The sequence below is a fragment of the Hermetia illucens genome, chromosome 2, assembly GCF_905115235.1.
Source record: "Hermetia illucens chromosome 2, iHerIll2.2.curated.20191125, whole genome shotgun sequence".
Taxonomy (NCBI): domain Eukaryota; kingdom Metazoa; phylum Arthropoda; class Insecta; order Diptera; family Stratiomyidae; genus Hermetia; species Hermetia illucens.
Window position 1 is genome coordinate 64,959,419 of NC_051850.1, and position 27,321 is coordinate 64,986,739.

Consider the following 27,321-nt stretch of genomic DNA (forward strand, 5'->3'; position numbering starts at 1 on the left):
ACCGGTCTGAAGGCACTTTTCAGCTACTTCCGGTGAAACCATGATCACTTGATCAAATATGAACTTTCGCAACTGTGAACTACACATTGAGTGACGATCTTCATACCTTCGGGTTGAGCAACAACTTGGGATGTTCAGCACGGGGATGGAATTGTCAATGCACATTTTGATAACTTCTTTCAGTTCAACTAATTCTGGGGTCATTGCTCTTTTCGTCGTTTTCATTATATTTTGTGTAATTTTCAGCCGCTCCACCTTACTTGGTAGAGGATTTTCAGGGATGTCGTTGATTTCTTCTTGCTCTTCGAGTTCACCCTCTCCTGAGTCTGCCTCCCAGTTGCTTTCATCAGGTTCGTTGGAGAATATTTCAAGCTCTGCGTCCATTTTTGTTGGTAGACTGGACTTTTTTGAAATTTGTTCCTTAGCCGAAAGCTGAATGGACTGGACATTCTCAATTCCCTGAACATCGGGAGGAAATTCTTCTTCACCTAAAATTTCTTCTTGAGTTAGCCTTATTCGTTTGTTCAGCGTATTCAACTGAGCCTGAAAACATTTGATTTAAATTGATAAACTGAAACTACATTAGTACAGGAAGCTAATTAAAAAGTGTCTACCAAGAAATTTCGCAAACCTTAATATCGATGGACTGTCGCATTAGATATTCTGACATTCTGCGTCTTTCGGGTTTTTCAGACGATTTTTTTTGCAGCTCTCCTACTTTTTTCAGATATTGCTGACATTTAAATTCTAATTGTTTTTGCCAGCGAAGTTGGCGCTCGATGAATCCGTAATAAAGAATCTCTTGTGGATTACCATCAACAATATACATTAATTCGGGAATCAGTTTGTTCCGAACCATATCTTCCATTTGCTTCTTATTATTTGGAAACCCTTCCAGAATTACACCCTCGTCGAAGTATTTCCTCAGATCGCTTCGTAGAAGTTGTACCCCATAATGGTCGTATACCTCCTCTTCAGTATCCAGGATAGCGCTGTTTTCTGGATATTGTCTTTGCAGAAAGTGTGCCATGAGTTTTGTGAAACGAATATGCTTCACACTCAATTTATTAGCAAGGAATTTGGCGAAGCTATTTCGGTTTCGTCCTGCAAGAAAAATTAGACTTTGGTAGTGCAAATACATCAATTAGATAGCTAATTATTACCGGCAAGGCCAATGACGCAAATTCTAAATGGTGGGATGGGAGGAGGCTCTTGGTCACAGACATATCGCAAAGGGCATCTCATAAATTGCTCATATGTCTGTGAAGAACTCATACTATACAGTTTGTTCCCATATTCCACCGTGTATTCTATGCTGCCTAGATGTAACCTTTGATTTTCTTCGAGCTCAACGGGGCAATACTTGCCGGTATTTCCGTATGAAATTTGGGATAAGGACCCCTTCTCTTCCATGCTTTTGATATTTCTTTCAGAGAGGAAGTCAATATCAAGAGCAGGATCAACCTCCTCCTCCACTACAACCTCCTCATCACTTTCCTCATCGATTTCTTCTTGGTTAAAATGTATAAAGTTGTAATTCCTCATCTGCCTATCGTATTCGAATTTCACGCCTTTTCTCATGTACCCTACATCGAGCTTGTACACAGACTGGTAATCTGTGAAACATTTACTCGGCAATTTTGGATTCAGGTCGTACGATTTTTCGCATATCTCCCGCAATTTTTCAATGTCTTCTCCATTTAGACCTTTCGGTTTTTGCCTAAACAGGGTCAAATAATTCAGTAATAACTCGAACGCTCCTGAGGAATACAAAGGAAAAATTAGAAAATCATGGGAAAATCTCGCATATGAATTACATACAAAAAAGTCAACTTTAGAAGAGAAAACATCGAAATGTGAATTCTTAGTGTTATTTATTCTTTAAACAGCACATGATCGGAAATGGCATAAAAACTACAATTTCCTGATTCTGCATTAAACATGCTTTAAGGTGTGACCTATTAAATGTGAATGAGTAGTGATTCGAAGCAAACTTTCAATTGCTTCTTACTTTACTAAAGTGGTCATCTGTAACCCCGAATCGGACACCAATATATTTTTTGGAAGTTTTTTCCGGGGTAATTTCCTCCTTAATGGGCAGGGCGCCCTGTTTTGCCATTTTGATGCCATAAACTCCTAAGACCGGGACCGTTTTTAGAAGGGTAAGGCGAGCAGAATTTGGTAGATACCGACTTACTCACCTTGCACTCAAAAACTTGTTTGAGGTCCACAAAGAATTGTTTAGTTAATGTTTGAAGCCTGACCCTAGTAAGAGCTTGCTATGACAAAGGAAGTGCCTGTAAGTTTTCCTTCTTGCCCGTAACTTGAGTAATACGAACTCTAGGGCGTGACCGCAGCCCCGTGTAAACCTGAACACGTTTACACGCGTCTACCACAAAAACTTCTGCGATCGTGTCTTGTAGGTGGTGAGCCTTCCCCATTAGGAGTCAGTGGTTGTTAAGTGTTACGGTACAAGTTGATTCCTTTTCATCAGTCAAACGTTAATTGCGCCTACTGAGGGACTATCTGGGAGACTCTGCCTGCCTCCGGTCGCCATTCCCCTCTTTGCTTCATAGCCGGAAATCTGGAGGGTAAGAGCGTCTCTGCACAACCTCACAAGCCTGTAGAAAGCTATCATAATAGACTCCGCCTTGTTACTTACATAACATGCTGGTTTTAACATCACATAAAGGAGTATGCGATGTAGTTAAAAAGAGTGATCGAGCCATTAACTATAAAGCCTCGGAGAAATACGAGGGCGTTTGCATCAGTCGGTGCAGCAGGACGGGATCTGGTTTAGTGGAGCCAGGGCAGCCTTAGCAAATCAAATACCTGTCTGTGCGCTAGTTATTGGCACCCTCACTGGAAAGAGTCAGGCTATTTGACGACCGGCTGATGAAACTCACCATAGTATTAATTGATAGCATGGTTCCTTTTCTCCCGCATACGCACCGCGTCGACCCGATGCCAAGAAAGATACCTCCTCGCAACGAGTTGACACCAAGACCTGTAGGGTGCCTGCCGATGATCTCATCGACATTGAGGGCGATCTTAATAGTGAAACGAATAAAAAGGAAGACAAGACCAAGTACCATGAGAAAAGAGGATTTAAAGCACGCAATAAAGGTGGCCACAGTATAGTCAACTTTGTGGTCACTCGTGACCCTATACTTTCCAAATATGGTCTATCAAACGATTATCCCATCTCTCTACATTATACAATGGATATAATATATTCTCATAAGACGCCGACGTTTTATCATCGCTACTGACCGCAAAGCCGTTACCTCTGCAGCCATTACTTCCACTTGCCAAAAACAGTCACATGATATCGAACACTTCTGTTGCGTTAGTGACAAAAACAATATTTTCATTACTGATCGACGAGTTACGATGGAGAGTTGATAGGAATATTTGGGGCAGATTTCTGTAGAAGAATTCGTTCATCCTCCGCTTCCTAAAGTACTGCCTAAATTTGAAGCAATTCCACCTGTCAGCGCAACTGAAGCCGAGGAAGCAATAAAACGTATTAAATCAGAGAAAATGACAGGGCCTGACGACATTACAGCTGAGTTTTGGAAAGCGAAAATCACTGTGTCTTAATAGATTCGGCTATCGGGTTACGGAGGAGCTTAGAACAGCATATGACTGGTGAGAAAGCATCACCGTTGCAATATGGAAAAAGAAAGGTAATCCAGCAGAATGTTTAAATTACCGTCCGATCCGTTGCTGTACTTCCCCATTAAAATTTTTGAATGTATCAACTGGAGTTCTTTGTAATCGACGTATAATCGATTGTCTCAAATCCAAAATTTACCGCAGTGTCGCGTGCCTGTCACCCTATGTAGTTCTAGCTCGCAGTTATGAAAACGAAGATGATCCATGGACTATATTCATAGCACGTCATGATCACATCTAACTTGAGGATATTAACGATTGAATTGAGGTCTCACCGATTGTAGGGAGTGATGACATCTGCGATGGTATGCTCGTGGGATTTTCAACATTGGTAAGAAGGAGATTGCTGACTAACACCAACTAACAAACCCTGTCTCCACCTACACTTGATGATCGAGTTCTTTCTTATTGAAAAACTGCAGACGGAGAAGGATAAAGATGAGTCTCCCGCGCCCAAAAGCGATACCAATTATACCAACTGTTCCTCCAGGTTTGAAGATTGGTAGGACTGACAATCATACATGGAAAACGGAGTTAGAGAGCCACCAAAGGAACCTCTGGCCAGATAAACTTTACAATGATGGTAATGAAACCGGCAAACGAATTACCCCTTTCTGACGGAACATGCGATCTCTGTTTAAAAAAGGAGCTGCCAAGTAGCTAGTCGATACTCTTGACCTAATATAAATGTGGCAAATGTAACAGTGTTACAAAAGACACGCTGGACAGTGGCTGGTTTCCTAGAGAAGAGAGCCTACATCATAAATAATAGTGGCCACCCAGTAAACCATGTGGTCGGAGTAGGTTTCCTAGTCAGCCTAAAAGTGAAATCTACTGTTACCCGTTTTGGAAACATAAGGGAATGGCTATGTACTCTGCGTTTGTGATGAAATGTAAGCCCCATTAACGTTCATGTTGCAGTCGGAGAAGTATACCTTCCAAGAGGCTGTAGCGGGTACCCTTAATGCCTGTCCGAAGTATGTTCGCAAAATCGTACTTGAAGATTTTAACGAGTAACGCGCCAGGCAATACCTCGAGTTCCATAGCTAATATAAAAGCGCCAATTATAACGGACTACGGATTATTCAATTAATATTGTTTTACGAAATGGTGGTTGAAAGTTCCCGAAGAAGCGACTTCACAGGCAGAAAAAGGAAATCCGGGAGAACCAACAGGTCGCTAAATTCGAGAAGTACAGGCAGTAACTGCATCAGACGCGAACATTTTACCTATAAATCCGCAGGTCAGTTAAAAGAGACTTCGATGCCTATCCTGCCGAGACAAAGAGGGAAATCTGATTTCCAACCATATACGCATTTCGAAGCGATGGATTTAATACTTTGATGAACTGCTCTACAATCCAAATGTCAGTGAGATGGTGGTTGCACCAATTAAAACGGCGGACAAATGCTGCCACCACCAAGTATGATGAAGTAGTCTGTGCAATTCATAAGTCGCCAAGAGCGGACAGGACTACAGCCGAAATGGCGAAATAAGAAGGCGGCCAATTACAAAAAGTGGTTATCAACTGACGCGTAATAGGGAGTGAAGGCGTGGAACAGTGAATCAATGCTTGTAGACTTGCAATGAGGCATCATTTGTCCACACATAAAAAGGGAGATATCACGCAAGGCAGAAATTATAGAAGTATCTCGTTGCTAAGGACCATCTATAAGATATCTATCTCGATAGATCAGATAAGTCCCATAAGCCCAGAACATTATCGGCCTTTACTAGAGATGCATCTTTTTTTTCTTCAGCCTTTATCCTATTCACAAGTGGGGCCGGCTCGGAACTAGATTGGCTCCTGGAAAATCAGCAGTAGATAAGATGTTCGGTTCCCTAAAAAAGGAAAAAACAATTTCGTAGCGTGTGTAACAAGGAATAACTTTAAACAACATTGGTTTATCTACTTAGATGTATATTGTCGATGCATATAGCGAGGCAGTGGAAGCTGCAGAAATAGACAACCTATTGGTCGTTATCCTCGCAGTAAAAAAAAAACACATGTCGATGGGAAGTTTTACTCGAGTTTACCTTCGCATTTCGATCACTCGTCAGGATCGAAATATCTCCCTTAGGAAGCTTCCATTAAATCCTGTGTAATTGCTCTCAGGAGGCATCGGGTTCATTATCGTTCGACGTCTTCGGTATTCTGCCCATTCATGTTCATGGGGAGAATTTACTTCCCTCCAAATCCAAAACCATTTGATCAAGGTGCATGACTGGCTGATTAATTAAGCAGATGTCATCAGCGTAACCGAAATGAAGAAACGAGAAATAGTCCATTGAAAATCCACGACGTTGCCGTCGGTAGAAGAAGCATATGGACTATAGGACGTCTTCAATGTTTTTTTCCAGTAATGCAGATGAGAAGAGCGCAATAAGAAGAGTTAGTCAAACTGAGTTCCTTATTTTTTTATTGTAGAGAATAAATGGAGGGAAGCCGGAATAGCATTATTCCGATGCCCAAGTGGTAATGCAGTGATGTTTCATAAAATAACACAAATTTCGAGGAAGAGAAAAGGGGAGACAGTTTACAAGAGCGCCTGATCCAATCAATTTGGCATCAAACTCCTAAAAGGTAAAAGAACTAACGAAAGAGAATAGGACCGGAAAAAATACATCAACGCATGAAGAAAGGTGCATTTTCAAGAAAAACAAAGGTAAGAAAAGAATATGACTGGAGGCCACTTTTACAATCGGGGAAAGGGAACTTATGTCGGCATCCTCCGAAATATTATGGCATACCCAAAATTTTTCAACCTGGGAGGGAATATCAACAATAGTATTACATTCAAATGGATCTCAGGATATTACTCATAGGGAACGATATTAGTCATTGGTGGGGAGGCACAATCCATGTTGCTGTGTCCGATGTGCGTGTCCGGGTGTCAATCATTAATAAGCTCGCAAAACGGAGAAAATCGGTGGCAAGACTTTTGACATAACATTAAATGAAGTGGCGTTTTTGTAACGAGCATACACTTAGCCGATAGGTGCATTGGTCATCTGCATAGAATCAAGGTGTGCGCGGGTGGAATGAGTCAATAAATGGTCGATGAATATAAGAGGGGTAATATGAAACAAACCCCCAATTTACACAGCTACTCGTAGAACACCAAACTGCACCTCCTCCGCTTTGAATTGAATAATTCAGCGAATTTTCCTAGTAGCGTGGAATACGTACTGTCCCATATCTATAGATTCGAACTAAGAGAAAGAAGTTTAAGGACGATATGCTAGGTCGATAGTTGGGTTTTTATTCCAACGGTTGAACAACACTCTACCAGAAGGGGTCCCAAGCTCATTTGAAAGCTGAATAGAGGAGAGTGTAAATACACTGTTCGAAACCCCGGCGTCGCCGGGAGTATGCATCGGCCAACCCCACCCGGACTCATGGTACTTTTTATTGGAGCGGGAAATCGGTGCCCCGCTGAGGTAGTGATTCCATTGTCGGTCAGCGATTCTAGAATATTAAGTATATTAAGTATTTCTGGTTGGTTGTCAAATGCGGCTGAAAAGGATAGGGATCTGTGGGCTAGCAATTTGGAACGCCTTGCCCCTTGGTATCGTACTGATATTGACATGACATGACAATGAAAAGAGCGTTGCCGATTTCTGAAGCTTCCAATATCTTGTAATAGATGGCATATTGTTTTGAACACAACCCTTAGAAGCCAACAGCAACATCAAAGTTGTAGTCTCCTGTCTTTATTATTTTCGTTTCACCAGTGGAATTCATTGTTGTTCGTTCTTTGGTTTTTAACGCTGACGTTGCCACCATGTACTTCGTCTTGCTTTCATTAACGTGCAGCCCCAGATCTGGCGCCGCCTGCTCGATTTGGATGAAGGGAAATCGTACATATCAGGTTCTTCTTCCCATAATGTCAATACCGTCAGCGTAGGCCAGTAGTTGGATGGACTTGAAGAGGATGGTGCCTCTCGCATTCTCATCTGCATCGCGAATCACTTTCTCCAGGGCCAGATTAAAGAGGATGCATGATATGGCATCCTCTTGTCTTAGACCCTTGTTGATATTGAATGGTTTTGAGAGGGATCCTGCTGTTTTTAGTTGGCTTCGCATATTGGTCAGGGTCAGCGTAGTCAGTCTTGTCGATTTCGGATACCGAATTCTCTCATGGCCATGCACAACTTTAAAGTCGATGAAAAGGTGGTGCATATTCCAACAGCTTTCTATCACTTGCCGCAGAAAGAAAATCTGATCTATTACTGATTTGCCTGGAGTGAAGCCTTCTTGGTACAGGCCAATGATGTTCTGGGCGTATGGGGCTAACGGAGCAATATAGCTGAGAGCATCTTATAGATAGTACTCAGTAACTTGATACCTCTATAGTTGCGACACTGCGTGATATCCATCTTTTTAAGGTTTTGTGTAAAACAAAGTGATCTCCTCTTAAACGGTCCCATTTTTAGAAACAACCCAATTGAAAAATCAGAAAAAAAATCAGGGGACTGCCACTATATGGTGCTTAGGCTTCAATATATCTTCCATACCAATATCCTTTCAAATAAAGTTCATAATAGTATATTACTATAGTTTTTAGTAAGTGACTGCAGTTCATCCGAAATTTTCTGGCAAGGTAGGCTATAAAATAGAACATGATCCTACCAAGTTTGGCGGAAACCGCACTATTACTCACAAAGTTATAATAGGTCAAAGTTGTCGCTTCCTTGCAAATTCAAGACTTTGAGTGTCAATATCACTTGAAGGTGGATATTTTCACATAATAAATGCATATTTAGCATTTATTTAGTATTTATAAAAGGAATACACAAAACCTTTCATACCTGAAGCGTCCAGCCGCCGGTTTCCCGGCTTGTTATGTATGGGACAGATAATGCCCGGTTCCGGTTCCATTTGTCAGTCATCTTCAGTTGGCGGGACCTCCAACTAGCCGATATTTTTTTTGTTAAGCAGTTCATCAAAATACACAACCCATCGCTCCAATATGCTCGTTCTGTTGGAAATCAGATTTCCCTTTTTGTCTCGGCAGAATGAGCATCGAGGTCACCCAGGTGACTTGTTGGTAAAACTTCCGCGCTTCATGCAGTTTCTTCGTGTACTTTTCAAGTTTATATACCTGTTGGTCCTTCCAGGCTTCTTTTTCCTTTTGTTAAGTCACTTCTCTACTCGCCAGAGTTCGTGGTAAATCTCCGCGCGTGTCCGCGTTCTTTTAGAATGCAAAATTACACGGTATGCAGCATTCTTCCGTCCCGGTGCCAGCTAACATTCATCGTCAAACCAGCCGTTCCGATTTTCCTTGCGGCTGGGGCCAAGTATGTTTGTGGCCGTCAATGATAACGTTCTTCAGGTGATTGTGAAGATCATTTGTTGATGCATCATCTCCAGGACATCTGTTAGTTGCGGTTCTTGCGGGATCCATTTCTCCCTTATAGGTATTATGGAGGGCTGTGTTGTGAATGGCTTCAGTATTCATTCTCACCTGTTTGTCAGAGGCGATTGAAGGTGGTGTTGTGCGCACATTCGCAAATTGTTGTTCCGTTTCGTTCCGTTGTAAGGTCTATCTTATCCGATGCTTCTTCTATGGCTTCGCAACGTCAGTTTTCCATCTAGGGTTCTTACCTAACCTCCAACCTGGGAGACGAGTTGGTATAATTTCTCTCGGTTTTAGATGCACTTCGGCGTTACCACATTAATACAATGCTGATAATTCTGGAATCGCTCGCAACATATAGATCTCCGCGTTAACTATTCTTCATCTATTTCGAGAAAGCTTTCGATAACGTGAACAGGGAGTGTATTTCCAATGCTCTACGAAGGCATGTGTAGCCTGAATTAACTAACAGTTATTATTAGAGCGACATGTGATGACCTAAAATATCACGTGTTGCAGCGATGTAAAAGCTTAGACGCAGTAAAGGCCCAAAGCGGAGTCCGCCATATCTTGGCACCGATATGATTTCTTCTTGTTACGGGTGACTTTCTTCATGTTACTTTTTCCGGACGAAATGAAAAGTTTCAATTGGCCATGACAGCTTTTCTCAAATATCTCGAAAACTCCGATGACATTTGTTTGTTCCCTCATAAAGCTTGACGAAATGGCTCTTAATTTAGAAAGCGAGGCAGTGACAAAGAAAAACTTCAACAAAGAACAGGCTTCAGCCCAACTGCTCATCGCGTTCCTCTTACCTGCATTAATAGGAAAAGGATCGACGGCGTTGATCAATTTGTATATCTGGGACGGGCAAAATCAAGTTGAGATTGTTCTGTGTGAACGTTTTTCCTGTGTTGCTATATGGGAGCACCACATGAAAAGTGGCCACCACTATTCGCTATTGTATACACGTGGGAAAGCAGAAGTATGTACATTTCAGCAAGCTGTAAATTATGCGCGTTTCCATGCTTTAAGCGTTATTTCCCATTAAAATATGAAAGAACCAGTTATTGTAGAGCATAATGTGTTCTTTAAGTTTAAGTTTAAGTTGTTAAACTAAATGGGGCGATCCATCGTAGATCCAGCTTCTGTTATTAAGTAGTTAGCTGTCAGGACTCTCCTGAGGGACCAAGTCGTGAAAGTTCTCATAATGTATTCATGTATTGTTAATTTTTGCTCGGAACCGTAAAGGAAACAGAGGTCGGTAACGAAAAGGTATATAACAACCAACACAGTGTTTTTAACGGGACAGATTAGTTGAAGAAGAGAAAAGCTGCATTGTACACATATATTGACTTTACTGTACTTTGTTGGACTTCAGCGAAGATGTCTTGGTTAATAAGAAATTAGCACATTCAAGGCCTTAGGAGGCTTACATAAATTTGCAAAAGTACGCAACCCCTTCCCTTTTCCTCCCTTTTGTTCCTCTTTACTCTTACTAGATTACCGATCTTACTCAGTAGCGTTGCTCAGCGATAAAGGCATCATTAGTGAAAAAGAAAATTGTAACAAAACAAGGCCTAAATTTGAGAGTGATGTTGAGGAGAAGTACCAAGCCGGAACTGGCCGAACTCAATCCGCACAATAAGCTTAACATCGCCCAAATCATGAGAAGAGAGACATGGTTGCGAATGAAGTTGCTCCAAACATCAACGGGCGCGAGCGCTTTTCTAAAAACATATCTTATTCCAATAAAATTGTGATAAATAGTTAAACCCCGAGAAAGTATAATTCTTAAATTGTTTTTGTTTCTCACCACTTTGTCCTTTTTTCTGGCTTACCACCAGCGGAATATGTGAGTTAGCCAAATAATTACTCAGGTCGTCTACAACTTTCGTTTTCTCATCAATTTCCATTTCCGATTCCCCGAAGTAGTCCTCTTCAGCTTTATGAAATAAAAACGGAAGCACAAAATTCAAAGGACTCCCTTCTTGTGTCATAGTGCTTGCAACAACTTCAACTAAATCGATCTTGTCGGCTTCGCTATTGGGCCAAGGAAAACAGTGTCTGATTTTCGCGGAAATTTTCTCGATACTGTCAGAATGAAGAAAAAAATCCGCCATATCATAACTTTTAAAATCTGAATATCCGTCGTCCTGAAGAAGAAGAACAATGTCAGGGAGGCAATGATTCGCTGCTAGTTTTTCCCAGAAGTCCAAATGAATTGGTACATCTTCCAGAATCCATTGTGCATAAAATCTCTCTCCATTGTCTGGTCTATTTTGCGTTTTACTTTGGAGTTTTATCCACTTGACTGCTGCATCAGCTATCTTAGTTGGATACTTCTCCTTGTAGAGTTGATTGAATTTATATTCAATAAGTTTGTCTAGAATTGCCTTACGATTTGCCGTGAGGCTAGGATTGAGTACTTGTAATGTTGTATTCTCTTGAATTTCAGCTGAACTTAAGGCGGTGTCTCTTAACGAAGTTCCCAGTCTCACAGCGTTGCTACTCGGGGACAGAGCATTCCAGTTTTGCGTAATGTTTGAAATATGTTGTATTTCTACAGATTTTTCTAAAACTGCATCCAGTGACAACGTTGAATTCTCCTGGGTGAAAACCGTGGCGGCGCTAATGCTCTCCAGCTGCATGCTAAAAACAGTCGAAGCCCAGCTCACAGCTTCCGCGTAAATATCTCTTGCTTCCTCCTTGGCAGATTCGCCTATGGATTTTCGCCAACTGAACTGTTCAGCATGAAAAAGGTGCTTAAAAACATTAGAAATTGCTCCAAATCGCATTGACTCAATGCTAACTATGGCAACTCTGCAGTTTGGTTTGCTAAAGAAATACCTGAAAGGGTAGTTGTAGAATCTCCTAATCCGAACCTAAACATTATGTTACGTCAATCCTTACTTTTTTGGATTAGCCATAAAATTATCCAGAGCGCGTGGAGAAGAAAGCAGAAATATGCGTCCCAAATACCTCGCAGCATACTCCGCCTTTCCTTGCGTCATTTTACCCTCAGTTAGCTTTACTGGGCATAACGTCCCCATGGCTGGTTTCATCCATTTCAAATTCGGTTGTATGCAGCGATGTTCACATAAGATATCCAGATATTGATCCAGGGGTAGAGTGGACATTTTCGCTGATAGGCTGCTACTTGGGATAATGCGTTCGGCGTTGTGTATGACTTTATAGTTGGTAAAGGCCGTTGCGGTCTTGAACTGTTTCACCATCTCGTGAACGGAAAATCGACTATCAACCTAGAAAAACATTCCACATTGAAAAATTTTCCCACGGTAAGTGTAAACAAATAATAAGTCGTGGTTTTATTAAAATAATTAGTGTTTGCTGCAGGCAGGAGGCAGGAGACACTATAGAACGAAAAGCAAGACACTCGTAGATGCGTTGATCAGAACACGAAAATGGCAGCACAATGGCCAAAAAGTAGAAACATTTTAGTTGAAAAAAAGCAATCAAGTTGGTTACAAGATAAATTGATCGGTTCTTGCTATAAAAAAATTAATTCCGAAAAGGAGCGCCGCACATAGGAGTATTTGAGTAAACTCGGACAATAGTAGAAAACAAAAAGCTTTTATAAACTCACCGCCATTTTTAAGGATGTGTTAGAAACACAACGGTATTAAAATCGGTTGTCTGTTCGTCCATCAATCACACGCACTTTTTTTAGAAACGGTTTTACCGATTGACACCCACTGGTGGAAATGTGGGTGCGTGGGAAGATGCGAACTCTGAACGCCCATGCATGTAAAACTTTTTTCACAGAAGATGGTCATGTAGGATATCAAAGGGTTTAAGAACCAAGCGGGGGGGTCTTCAATTTATCAGCAACACCATGCCATCTGTATCTCTGAAAGCTTTCTGGACGATGTTATATTAAACTCCGAGCTTCTCAAAGAGTATTTCACTTTCCGCTGTTGCAGGGACCGGGATGCATCTGCCTACGTTCGTAGCTAATTCGGTTCACAACGGAGTTTCTTAATACCATTCGCCTGAAACATGCACTGCGGAAGAAGTTTCGGGCTTCTAAGACGGACGCCGATCTTGCTCACTTTAAGGCTATGCGCTCCACTATGAAATCAATAATTAAACAAGTCGGAATACTGAAAGCTGGTGCTTCGAGTATAAAGTTTTGTGTTCATCTTATGTGAGAAAGTTTCTATGCACATTTGTCTATTTGTATGTGGCTAAAAACTCAAAATATTCCTTCATATTTTTTCAAACTAAAAGAAATATGTACATATTACAATTGAAGATATTATGCTCATCCTAAACAAACAAACATTGCCTAACATCGAATACTGCATTATATATGTAGGTAGATAAATTGATCATACATAAAAGTAGAGATATATACATATACGTACATATACGTACATTTTTTTTTTTTGTGCGTACACGCAGGAAGAAAATCTTAGAAAGACACGTCCGCCGCAGCTCCGCCGCCCGAACGGCGGAACTACAGCGGGCGCGTGTGGGATTCACACCCACTGAAAACCACCCCCGGTGTCTCCAGCCCCAGCCCGCGGGACCACCACTGAGGTATTACTTCGCGGGGTAGGTTTGCTCTTAGGCACTCATCCTTCTCCTATTCGTAGCTTTCCTCCTTCTTTGTTCCTTCTGCAACTCCTCCTGCATTTGGATGATTGCAGAGCCAACCGCAAGCCACCTCGGACTCCAGCATCTCAGTAACCAAGCTCTCCGGGGCCCCGCTCCTGCCCAGCACCTGGTTGAAGCTCCTTCTCTCCATCGCAAATCGTGGGCAGTGAAACATCACATGCTCTGGATCCTCCGGTATGCCATCGCATCTGGGACAGTTCGGAGAATCATCCAACCCAAAGCGGTGCAGATACTGCCTGTAGCAACCACCGTGTTCCGTGAGAAACTGGGTAATGTGGTAGTTGGTATCCCCATGTTTTCGCTCAAGCCACACCCTAAAGTTGGGAATGAGCCTGTGCGTCCACCGACCTTTCGCAGCCTCGTCCCATCTGCGTTGCCAGAGATCAAGCGACTCTGACCTTGCAGCATTTCTACGCTGTGCATGCCCCTCCATATGTCTTGCATTGTACAGGACACTCATTTCTTTGGCCAGAATGTCAACCAGGATCATGCCTGCCACCACCAATATTCCCTCATCTGATGTGGTTCTAAAAGCACTGCAAACCCTCAAAGCCATCCGCCGGTAAACCGAGTTCACTTGATTCCGTCTCCGAGAGTTTGCAAGCGCCTCTGCCCACACAGGCGACGAGTAGAGCAGGATGGAGCGCACCACTCCGGCTAGCACCAACCTCCGGCAATGTTTCGGCCCACCAATATTTGGCAACATTTTTGCAAGTGCCGTGGTGGCACTGGCTGCCCTTTGGCATGCATACTCTAGGTGTTCCCTAAAACTCAATTTGGTGTCAATTATTACCCCCAGGTATTTGATAGCCGGCTTTGATACGATCGTATGTCCACCGACCTCCACTTTTACAGTGTTATTTTTCCTGCGTTTCGATATTAAGACCGCTTCCGTTTTCGCGTCCGCCAAGGTCAGCCGGCCTTTTCTAGCCAGGACTTTACCGCTCTCACTGTTTCTGTTGCGTAAACCTCCACATCTTCTGTTGTGTTTTGCTGCAACAACCACAACTAGGTCATCAGCAAAGCCGACAATCGTAGTCCCCTCTGGGACGGGAAGAGCAAGCACCCCATTATTCATGATATTCCACAACAGGGGACCAAGTACCGATCCCTGTGGTACCCCGGCTGTGACAATGTACTCTTTGGGGCCCTCATCCGTCCCGTACCAGAGAGTCCTCTCTGAGAGGTAGTTTTCCACCAAATTCGCTAAGTATCCGGGGACATCTATGTCAGACAACGCCCCTTTAATACTATTCCAGTTGGCCGAGTTGAATGCGTTTTTGACATCCAACGCCACCACGGCACAGCAGCCGCCAGAAATCAGTGCACTTTTTGCCAGGTTTACCGTAGAGTGGGCGCGTCGGAAACCAAACTGGCGTTCCGACAAACCATTGCTGGCTTCGACGATGGGCAGGAGTCTGTTGTAAATGACTCTCTCCATCATCTTCCCCATTGTATCCAACAGGCAGATAGGACGATACGACGCTGGGTTTCCAGGTGGCTTGTCAGGCTTCGGAAGCAACACCAACTTTTGCTTTTTCCACTAGGCAGGGAATATTCCTTCTTTTAGGCACGCCTCGAAGGTGTTGGCGAAAAGGTCGGGCCTAGTCTTCACTGCCAGTTTCAAAGCTCGGTTGGGAATGCCATCCAAACCTGGGGCCTTGTTGTCACCGAACCTACCACATATTTCCCGCAGCTCCTCCACAGTTACGGGCGGTATTATGCCGTCATTTAGCTGTACAAAAATTTGCCTTCCCCTATTTTCGTGGTGAGGGAACAGAGTGGTAACAATCTGTATCAGGAGGCGCGGACAGGTCACCTGGGGTGATTTCCGCAACCTTTTCATCACGACTCTGTAAGCCTCGCCGCAAGGGTTTATGTCGGCATGGTCGCACAGCTGTTTGAAGCAGTTCTTTTTGCTCCTCCGAATGGCTTCCTTTAGGCGGCCACGCAATTGCTTGTGTGCCTCCTCTCGACCGTCGCCACCGGGTTTTCCCCTGAGCCTCTGGCAAAGCCTCCTTGCCCGAAAACATGCGGCTCGCAAACCTGCGATTTCGTTGTTCTACCAGTAGTTGGGTTGCCTACTGGGGAGCAATCGCCTTCTGGGCATAGTAGCATCGTATGCTTCCGTCACCCATCGAGTGATCTGGATGGCTTTCTCTCCAGCCGTACCACTCAGGGATATGTCGGATTTTAGCACGGCGGAAAACGTGTCCCCCTCGAAAGCTTTCACTGTCCAGCCAAGCATACCACCCGGCATTCTGCGAAAACTCTTTTTCGAGCTCGATCCGCCCTTGATCTCTATGCAGATTGCCTGGTGGTCGCTGTGAGTACAGTCCTCACTGACATGCCAAGCGATTCTACAGGCTAAAGTGGCACTCACGTATGTCAGGTCCACTATAGACCCCAGGCCCCTTCCCCGGAAAGTGTACGAAGACCCAACATTCGCCAGTACCACGTCCAGCTCCGCGAATGCTTCGAGGAGAACACGTGCCCTGACATTAGTTATCCGGCTGCCCCATTCAAGAGCCCACGCATTGAAATCGCCTCCTATTATGATCGGCCAACGTCCTCTTGCATCCAAAACAAGAGCAGCAAGCATCCGCTCATACTCGACGAGTATAGCGCTGGGTGGAGCATAGCAGCTGTAGATGTGGATGCCCTTCACCTTCGCTCTGATGAAGCCCTCCTCCGGGTGCTCCATTAGAAATACGTAATGTACGTGAATTAAATACCCCTTGCCAAATGTACAAATATATTTATCTGAATTAGGCTCTACCTCAATGCATTATTTACATATAGCATACATATAAATTCATACATATGTTTGTCTGAAGTGGTTGATATTAATATATAAATGATCAAAGATCTAAAACGAAATGTTTACCTGCGACCTCACATGAGCTCACTTTGTTGTGGTATTGACAAATCGATACGTTATGATGACGTCATACACGCTTAGAAGGCACGAAATTCACACAAAATGTAAAAGTTTCACCTTCTATAACTTTGTTAATAATAGTAGGATTTTCTTCAAACTTCCCAAAGTAATGTCTTATGTTATCCCTTATGCAAATGCCAAATTTTGTAGTTCTAGCGTGAACGTTCTAATATACTTTTATTCACTTTATTTGTGCAGATAACGGAACGTGATATATTTTGAGGCCTAGATTTCATTTAGTGTGTTGTGCTTTTTTTCCGATTTTTCGGTTGGATAGGTTGTGTGAACGAAACCGGTTACACTTTTTGGGGGTCATATTTTTAGCCCTCACTACCTTATGTTTCACCCGATATCAAGCGTGGTGCCAGTTGCAAAAAAATACTAATTGAACCACATCCCAAAATTTTTTGGAAAAAATGTTGCACCCTCCGTTCATTGTAATGTGACTTCACACAAAATAGCGCCACTTACTGTATGTAAAGGGAACAACAAACCATATGGTCTGACCGATTTTCATGACGATCAATCTAGCCGTTTCCGAATAAAGCGGGTGTGACAGACAGCCCCCCTTGCCTACGGTGACTTGAAAACCTTTGGTATCACATTGGTAATTGTCGTAATCCCAATCAATCTCCCCTGTTTTCTATCAATTTTGCTGACTCCACTGCCAACTGCCCACAATACTACGACCTTCTTTGCACCTCCATGTTTTCTCCCTCGGCCCTTCCACCGTCTACGCCTCTTCTAACTGCAGGCTGCTCTGAATCTATCTGTTGAGCTACTTTGCCCATCTCTAGAAAGAGGCCCTTATCATCCCTATCCTGAAGAGCGAAGATCCTTCTCTTGCTGTAAACTCTTCTCTCCTCTTGCTCCAAAATCCTGAAAAGATATGTCAACGACTGGTTGATCGCGCACTGCGGTCACCTCACCTCATTGTCAAAGAGCAGCATGGCTTCGTGAAACATAGAACTACGGCTTCAAACCTTCTGGTCTTTACCAACATCGCTTTAATTCGCGGCAGGAGGTACATGCTATTTATACTGATCTCTACAAAGCCTTTGAAACCGTTGATCATAATTTTCTCTTCTCTAAGCTCTCATTACTCAACTTCCCTCCCTCAATCATCTCCAGGCTTTCCCACTATCTCCCATACCGTTCTTGCAAAGTTTCTTTTCATGGTTACTAATCTCGTTCCTTCTCTTCTTCCTCTGGCGTTCCCCGAGGCGCTATACTTGGCACCTTACTCTTCTTGTTTCTTATCAATGACCTCGCCTCCATCCTCACCTGCCCGGGTTTGCTTTACACACACGATCTTAAATTAAACCTCTGTTTCGTCTCCGCTGCAGTCCAACCTTGTTAATTTGTCTCCCTTGGTCCGCTGGTGTTCGCTCAACAAGCTAACACTGAATGTTAAGAAATGCCACTGGATGTGCTATTTGCTTAAACCCTCCCTAACATCCTTTTCCTATTCTCTTATTGGACACCTTCACTACTGACCTCCTTATATGACCTAGGTGTAATATTCGACTACATATTTGTGGATATTTTTGAAGTAGCGAAGCTCGAGGTTGACTGTCACTGCCCGATCCCGAGACTATGCCGGTCCTACAACGACCTACAGGTTGAGTCGTTTAACTCTGTCTCCTTCTTTAGTTTTAAGCGTAAAGTAAGCCATTTGTTTGCTCCTCCCTCTGAGGGCAATATGTAATAAGGACTTCATTTTCTGTATATTGTCCTGATTAAATAAATAAAGTAATGGGCTCCATTAGCACTTTTCGAAACGTATTTCTGATACTGGGTGAAACATAGTGGAGTGAGGGCTCAAAATGTATGCCTTGAAAAGTGTAACAGTCTCGTTTTCAGAACTTAACCAATGGAAAAGTTAAAAAAAAGCAATGATGGTTTACAAAATTTTGCTCTCAAAATACATTCCATTCCGTTATCTGCTCAAATTAAATTAATAATAGCATCTTACTAGCTTCTTATTAGCATTCTATGCGGCCTCGGCATATAGTAAATTTTCAAGAAATAGGCAAATATATATAAGTAAGCTTTGTTAATATTAGTACGATTCTCTTTAAACTTGCCTCTTAATAATAATAATAACGTTCCGCAAAATTTACATAAAGCGCTGAAAACGCTGGATTTTAGCGCTGGACTATACATGGTGATGCAAAAAAGGGTTATCTTTGCAACCTGTGCAATAATCCGAAGAGTCCTGCCTGATAACAGTCTGTCTTAGTGGACTTCAGTCTTCATTTTTACGGTTTGTGCAACAATCAGGATGTAGCAATACATTTTCGCATGGTTGTACACACCTTGCGTTGAAACGCATCATCGCTGTGAATGCGGGCATTTGAATGTTGCCTTCAGCTCATCCTTAGGTTCGTCGCTCTTGGTCCGGTTGGGCGGGAAGAGGGTTCGTGAGGTGTTTTAGCTATATATATGTCTATAGATATCTTAATCTACCCGCAAACTCTGTGCACATATCAATGCACCGAAAAATTCGGACTGTCATATAAGTAACCGAAAAAGCCAAAAAACAAAAACAAGATTTTTTGGGGATTGGGGAATCCTAAGTCCACATCTGCTTGATACCGGGCGGTGCAAAACCGTAAGCCGTCTTCGTCGCCTCTTTATTTTTACTACTTGGGTCTTAAGCGTACGGACCAAAAAAATTTGGAACAGCTTGCTGACCAATATTGGCTTACTGCGAAGACCGCAACCAAAAGAGGCTCCTGCTCGAAAAGCAGGAACCAGCAAGAGTGAGGACAGTATATCAGACATCAGGACGAAAGTAGGCCTTAGTGGTGGAGGTGCTAAATGGTATCTGCACTATGTGTTGGAAGGCCTGAACCCTTAAGAAGCCTCAGGAAAACCCTAAGCTTTCAGTCTGGGTGCCAAGGACGAGGGAGGCAGCGGAGATAAGCCCACTAGAGGGGAATGTTCCCAAGAAATCGAAACAAGAACCCGGAGAAGTCAGGGTAAAGGTAGGTGCCGTGAACTATGTTGATGCGATAGAGAGCCTTCGGTAGGCCATACTGCCGAAATTATTCCTCACTCCATTGCTTGTCATCGTAATGGAGCTGTCTAAGGGATGAAATAAGTGGCTTGGGTTCATCAGATTCAGGTGTGGTAGATTACACCACGGAGAACACGGCGGATTGGCTTAGGATTAAATTGCCAAAACGGAAGTGAACGGGGCTGTCGACTTACCCAGTGGATGATACACCACGATCGAACATGGTGATGGTCCACCTTTCAAAACCGTACTAACTGCGACGTGGAAGCTTCCGCGTCTCTTCATCCTTCGAAACGTAGATCTCCATACAGGATTACGGAGAAATTCTGAAAGCAAGGAGGAGGGCAAATCGAACTGCTCATGATGGGGGTAAATGACCAGGCGTAATCAAACGTGGTAACTGCCCCACCAATTACAGATTTGGAAGCATACCTGTGTACGTACACATGGAGAAACCAAGAAACTACCCTTCGGAGGCTATATCAGGTGGTAAGCCTACCGAGGGCCCCGAAGGAATTTCGGAGGCTATAGAGGCTGGACATGCTATCCACGGAAGATGGGAAGCTGGGTGACCTAGATCTAGACACTGTAGAATTCAAATGGTACAGTGAAATACGAGGAATTGAATGTCGAAGAAGAGAATGATACTCCGACATTGGAGAAGAGCACCAAGTACTAACGGAACCAATGGCTGGCACTTAAATAACCCAGGTAAACCATGTGCTGCATCTTCAATAGTCGCAGGGGCAAGTTCCAAGCATAACATTGGATTGATGCTAGGCTAAGAACCAGATTGGTGGTCTGCAAAGAAGAAGCATCCAGATAATTTGGAATTCCTCTTGCAGAAAACCAGGAGTTTGTATTATTCTCAGGCAAAAATTAGAATATGCCTTTCCGAGTTTCTGACTGTAGACCTGTCGTCGTTCAAAACTCAATAAAAGCCGGGAGGAGAACTCGATAGAAAGTCATGGTACCAGGGTACCTCCCAGGAAATGACACCCGGATACCATGGAAATTAATTGTTAGACTAGCGGAATTCTACGAAAGAAAGGCATTCCCACTGCTCCTCAGCTGCGATGCAATATCCACCGCCAGATTCGGGAAAGGAGCGACACCAGTCTCGAAGAAGTAAGTGCCTTCTTCATTTCATCGTTAGCAATAACCGAGAAATACATAGTGAACAAGCCAGCATTCGTTACCAATATCAAGAAGAAGGTGTTAGAACACTCGGATGGAAGGCTTGGAAAAAATTGAAGGGTGATGGATAAATCTCACAGAATAATGAGATTCGCCATTAAGACCATCTCCGAAATAAAAGAAATAGTAACGAGAGTAGACTAGGATTTCTATACAAGATAGCTGCGCAATAACACGGCATATTTACAGGTGAATGGCGACAGCAGGAAAGAAATAGTTGTGGAAACAGTGATGAATCGTCTTCAACGCACATGAAGCCAGGTGTTCGGACAAAATGGGCACGAAGACAGGCAACAGTGGTCTTTATTCTGAAAGTGTACTTAAAATAGTGGAGGCGGGGCGTCTGGGCAGCCAACGCACACATTGAGGTGCAGAACATTCGGGTATACCAGCACGGGGGGGGGGGGAATGCCTTAATACACTGAATACGCAGGGCTCGTTCAATGTATCCAGATACACAGCATTTCAGACCACGTTGGGTTTGAAGGCAATGATGTAGCGAACGACCTAGCCAGGAAAGGAGCAGGAATGTTGCTGCACAGGCCGCAGCCGGACTCGGAAATAGGTTCATGGCTGCTACGCCGGGAAACAAAAAAGAACGGCTGAGAGGAACTTTACTGGACGAACTTAGCAGGAATGAAAGAGTCCTAGTCAACCTAAGCGCTCGAAGCATTGGTTAAACGACACCGAAAAGAGCCTCTGGATTTCACTGCAGGCTAAATATACCCCTAGGGAAGCTAATAATATCTACGGATATTGTCTGTAAATTCTGTAAGGAAAGTGACGAAGTGTTGTTCGGTACTTGAACAAAGTAGGTTGAAGCATCTAGGAGAATACTTAATACTAGATGCCCAGTTGGACGATTTGGAAGTAAAGAGCATAAGAAAGTTCCTCTCGGTTATTTGCTCATCTTCCACGTCTAGAATCGCTACCAGCATTTGGAGTAATTCCACTTGTCCGCCCAGCAGAAGTCGTAGAAGCAATCAAACGAACGAACCGCGGAAGGAAGATAGCCTGACGACATCGCAGCTAAGTTCTGAACGGTGAAGCTCTGGGACCTAACATTGTGGCTCAGTGAATTCATCAATTCCGTTTTAAATGCGAAGGAAACACCACCTAACTGGCAAGGAAACATGGCCGTTCTTGAATGGAAAAGGAAATGCAATCCAACCGAGTGTCAAATTACCAGTCCTATTCAGTTGTTGTCCCATACCGGGAAGGTTTTTTAACGCATTATTGACCACCGTATTTACATCACAAATAACCGTGAATTAGACTGATTTTGTTAAGAACTGCGGTACTGCTGTCCTGATATATAATACGCTTTACAACTATAGGACCACCATATATTTGGCTAGTTTAACCTTTCGCTGCGATCAAGCTGAATGTTTTTTTTTGTTTTTGAAGAAGGACCTTCTAGAACCTTTGTCACATCGCTCGTAACATTTCAACCGTGTAATAACTATAAGACAACGCTCGGAGTACTGTTGTCTGTTATCTGTTATCTGTTGTTATCTGAATTCGGCGAAAGATTATTGTTTTTGGGCTCGGAAAACCAACGGGGTATTGCACAACTTCGCCAACAAATCAATGACAAGTATCCCCTTTTCACCACTACTCTCTATTTTCGTTATGGACACAGTCACACGGAAAATCCAGCGTCTAGCGTCCTCTAGCTCTATACGGATGATGTTTTCCTTACGTCTCATAATAAAAATGATCTCGAATAACATATCCAACATCTCCGATGGACATGATGTTGGAGATGTTGCTCGAAAGGGGCATCTATGACGATATGGATATGCAACTCAAGCTGATGAGAAGTCACTTGCTAAGGTTGGTATGAGCATCGTAGTCTATGGGAAACGGCCAAAGGCTGAAGGCTGAAACAACAATGGCCTGATACGCTAAATGGTGTTTTAGAAGCTTCTCGACTCCATGCAGATCAGGCTTTTCACCGGGCAAAATGTCGCACCCGACTAGGTGAGCTGCTTCTGAATGGAGCAAAGGTTAAAGAAGAAGAAGCTTATATGGCAGTTACACCGTACATTTTTTGTTATAATTAAATCTGCAACTTATTTTGATTTACCTTCGCAGCTTCCACCCTTAATTAGTTTTAATCACTGTGGACGGCAAAATTTACTAGAAATTAGTTGAGGTTCTTTGTTTGGCAGACCTGCCAGCTTTTATCTTGTGACATTTGGCTTCCATAGCTTACATAAGGATGCCAATGGTAATGGATTGCGAATTATTCAATTTGCGGTGTTGTACGAAATGCTCGGTCGAAGTACATGGTTTGCACGGAAAGTGGCCCACGAACAAACATGCGCCCCTCCAGATGGAACCAATTTCAACCATATTAACTACGCCGCCACTTTTCAGCTATGATGAATGTCAGAACAGATGGGGGGGGGCAATATAGACTCGAATCACTATCTCGTTGGCATGGTGCTCCGGGCTTGAGTAATAATACCGTCTAGAATTCCTTCAGGTGAGAGTCAAAAATTAAGCTTTCCACAGCATAGCCTTCCGTAACACCTATAAGGAAGAAATGGATGCTGCAGTTACCTGGCTCAGCATAGATCCTGGAGATGACTCATTGATAAATGATCTTCACAAACACCTGAAGAACGTTAGCAATAGAACGGAAAAATGCCGCTTGTCGAGTGATGTTGCATTTCCGGAGAAAGTGGGCACGCGTGGAAACTTGTAACGAACTTCATTGAGGGGAGAAATGATTTCATACACAGAAAAAAGAAGCCTAAGAAAACCAACAGGTCCGTGAACTCGAGAAGTAAAAGGAGCAGCGAATCAATGCTCGATTAATGTCAAAGCGGCATTATATGCCCCATACATAAAAAGCAAGATATCACACAGTGCAGTAATTATAGAAGTATCACGTATACGGCCATGGTAGAGTGCGGTATGTCGAGGGAATTGATAAGACTAACTAGACTAACTCTGGCCAATGTGCGAGGCCAGGTTAAAATAGCAGGATCCCTCTCGAGACCATTCGAAATCAACATCGATCATATCGTGCACCTTTTTTAATCTGGCGCCGAAAAAAATTATCCGCGACACAGATGTTAATGGAAGAGGAACCAACCTTTCCATCTCCACCCAATTGCTGCCCCTATGCTGACGATATTGACATTATAGGAAAAACAACTCGAGATGTATAGTCTACCTTCATCCAGATCAAAAGCCAGGCGGCGGGACATCTTGGGCTCCACATTAATGAAGACAAAATGGAGTACATAGTGGCAACGTCAGCAGCAAAGAACTAAGAAACGACAACATCAACTCGCATTGGTTAAATAACGACAATAAAGATAGGAGACTACAACTTTGAGACCGTTGATAATTTCTCCTATCTAGGCTCGAAAATCGCAACCGATAACAGCTTCGACGATGAAATCTGGTAACAGATCCTATTTTACTTTACGAAAACTGTTTCGCTCAAAACGTCTCACCACAGGGTCAAAGCATTTACTTTGCAGTATAATGGTCTTCCCAGTTCTCATATATTCCTCCGGAGGCTTCGGCTCTTAGCTAGGCAAATTGCATTCGAGAGAAGAACCCTCCGAAGAATTGTTGGCCCCCTACATGAGGATGTACGATTCGACAGTCTACGACGAAATTTGCGTTCGCCCAAGATTATTACCCTGATTTGACTCAGGGACTCATTCACAGTCAAGTCGACTGGTATTCGATATTCAGTCACGGTAACAAATCCCTCCATCATCAGAGAAATTTGAACCGCGACCTTCTACTTTCTAACCACATCCGGATACATTTGAAGAATGTTGCAATTCAGCCTAAATAGGCATCCACTTTCTACAACCCACACCAGAAAAATAGCTGAAAATCCATTGCTGCTGCTGCTTCTAGGCGGGGGGCTAGAAGACCTAAAAAATAAAAATAAACCAACTTCATTACGGATAGCTGAGTGGTTAGAGCACAAGGCTATCGTACGGAAGGTCGTGCTTCGAATCTCACTGGTGGCACTGATATTTCTATCGTGATTTGACGTCTGACACCAGTCGACTCAGCTGTGAATGAGTACCTGAATGCTGAGTACCTGTAGTGTACCGTTACGGTTTTGAATGAAGTCCTCTAACACACTTCAAAGCCCTGATCCAATATGGATTGTTGCGCCAACGATTATTTTTATTATTAACTTCATTACACATGTGTACATACCTTGACAACATTTGCTTTGGAATAATGTTGAATCATTTTGCCTATTTCAGGAAGACATTTGAAGTAACGACCACGGTGAATCGCTTCTAAGTCAGTATACGAAGGGAAGCATCTATTTTCGCTCGTTGAGTCCAGTTCAAATATTAATGTTTTTTTGAAATATAAACTATCTCCGTAGCGTCCAAGTTTGCTAAGTTCCGGGTCTCTGTCCCTGATAAAAAATATAACATCAGGTGTCAATTCCAAATGCATCAGAAACTTGAGCTGCTTCCGGACTGAACTAATTACATCTTCTTCATATACACGTAATTTTAAGTTAGGGTTGTTTGCAATGCTTTCGAAGTATTCACTTTCCTGTAATGAATGCTTTTGAATACGGAAACGCAATTGAAACTTAAACTAGACATACTATATATGATGAGCTCCACTCTGTGTTCTGCTGGAAAAGCCGCAATAGATTTGTTGATAAATCAACTGCTGATTCCTCCTCTGTTTGGAAGCTTTCGGTACTGGATTTCGTTGTACCGAGAGATAAAACCAAACTGTCACGTTTTTCCGCTTCAACGGTGAGTTCGGCTTCCTCTGCATATGTGTTAAATTTTGGAAGAATTCCAGCGAATCCTCTAATATGCACAGCCTCTGGATTGTTTACGGTCCAATCGAAAACCAAATCTTCGGGTGGCTTTCTGAAGTCTTCCTCGATTTCCGTGAGAAGCTTTGGGAACACATCTGAGCAAAAGTCAGCTTCAGGAATTATAGGGAACCCCGATAGAACATAACCCCGTTCTTGCACAAGATGTTGTTTCACAGCAGCCCGTACTAAGGATAAAATAATCGAAATAGGGATATGCTTCCCCGCTGACATGTTGGCATAAATCCAATTTCCACACTTTGAACCAGAAGCCATTTCCAAGTTTACTAAATCGACTACGTCCAAATGAACACGATTGGTTTCCTTGGCGAAAAGTTTCGCTGCATTATAACGTTGTGAGCTTGGCCCTCCTAGCATAAGGAAACATGTCGGCTTTAAACTAAAATAATCGCAATGAATCTGATCGCCTCCATATATCTCGTTAAAATATGCGATTGACTTCTTTTTGAATCTACGGCTAACGAATTCATCCACCAGAGCTATTTTTTCTCCGGGCGACAAACGTTGCACAAAGCAATTCATATTCAGTATAGTGGGGATGCATTTTTCCGAATCAGTTTCCCGCTCATATGAGAAGAAAATATCGTCAATTATCTCGTCGATAATCTTTTCACAGAAGTTAGCTGTTCCCGTTGGAATGAAGTATTTGGGACAACCACTCAATGGGAAAATTTCAGTCATCCTCACTTTAACTTACTTCAAGTTGTGTTTGATTGCGCCCAGGCTTTTTCTTGAAAAATTAATATCAAAAATAAAAATTTGGAGTCACTTACGAATGTAACAAAATACAAAAATATACATTTGCTTTGACATTGTCATTGCAAAAGGAAGACTACTTTTTAATAGGACTGATATAGGCGCATATCTAAGTGAGAAATGCCTTAGCTGTAAATTTTACTCTTCTTCAAAACCAATAGATACTTCGACGCCAGTGAAAAGGGTCCATTCGTCCAGAAAATTACTTTAATAAATTTCGAGCTCTCTAATGCCTAGCTTCTTGCGCGGAGAAGATGGTTTGCGAAAGGCTTTTTTATGAGCTGCTTGTTAAGAATATACTCAAAGTATTCCATGGGTGTCAAAATAGGCGACTGAAAGTGATAGAAATTTGGCCTTGGAATATGCGCATGCTCCTTAACAATGGTATCGAATTTGACCGAAATTCTTCCGTTTTCCAACTCGTCCAAAAGGTCCAGAACTGTGGATAGTACCCCGCTCTCTCTTGCGGCACCAGACTTTTGTACCCTGGCGGTACAAGTGGTAGTAGATGCAAATCCGGCACGGGACTGTTACTTACGGCTATCGCAACCTCTTTACCCGGGAGTCGGCTTCTGACAGGGTTCTAACTGCAAGATTCCCATCCTGGTGCAGTGCATTAACGAAGATTTTGGATTCGGTGGAAAATGAATGCTTTCTATAAGCAATTACGGACAGCCCGGGCAAGGTTTCCTAAAGGTGAAATTGTGATCTTAATGCGTGATATGAATACCAAAATTACCTTTGACAACAACCTGCTCGGACCCGTGGTGGGGAAAGATGGTGATGTACGTCACAAAAATGGTGGGAGGTTTGGGAATTTCTACAGTTTCCACGACCCGTCACTGATGGCACGTTGTACAAGCACAGCACT

At 43.0% G+C, this 27,321-nt stretch overlaps 1 protein-coding gene across 1 annotated transcript; it reads right to left on the reverse strand.

Annotated features, from left to right (window-relative positions):
- Window positions 1-19: 19 nt before the first annotated feature.
- Window positions 20-26,499, reverse strand: LOC119648451. Its single transcript, XM_038050207.1, has 8 exons — window positions 25,452-26,499; window positions 25,043-25,396; window positions 11,952-12,301; window positions 10,855-11,888; window positions 1,164-1,760; window positions 632-1,104; window positions 107-543; window positions 20-47 (listed from the first exon to the last, which is right to left on the reverse strand). The coding sequence occupies exons 1-8, from the start codon at window positions 26,373-26,375 to the stop codon at window positions 20-22; spliced, it is 4,197 nt and encodes a 1,398-aa protein (XP_037906135.1). The 5' UTR covers window positions 26,376-26,499.
- Between the last annotated feature and the right edge of the window lie 822 nt (window positions 26,500-27,321).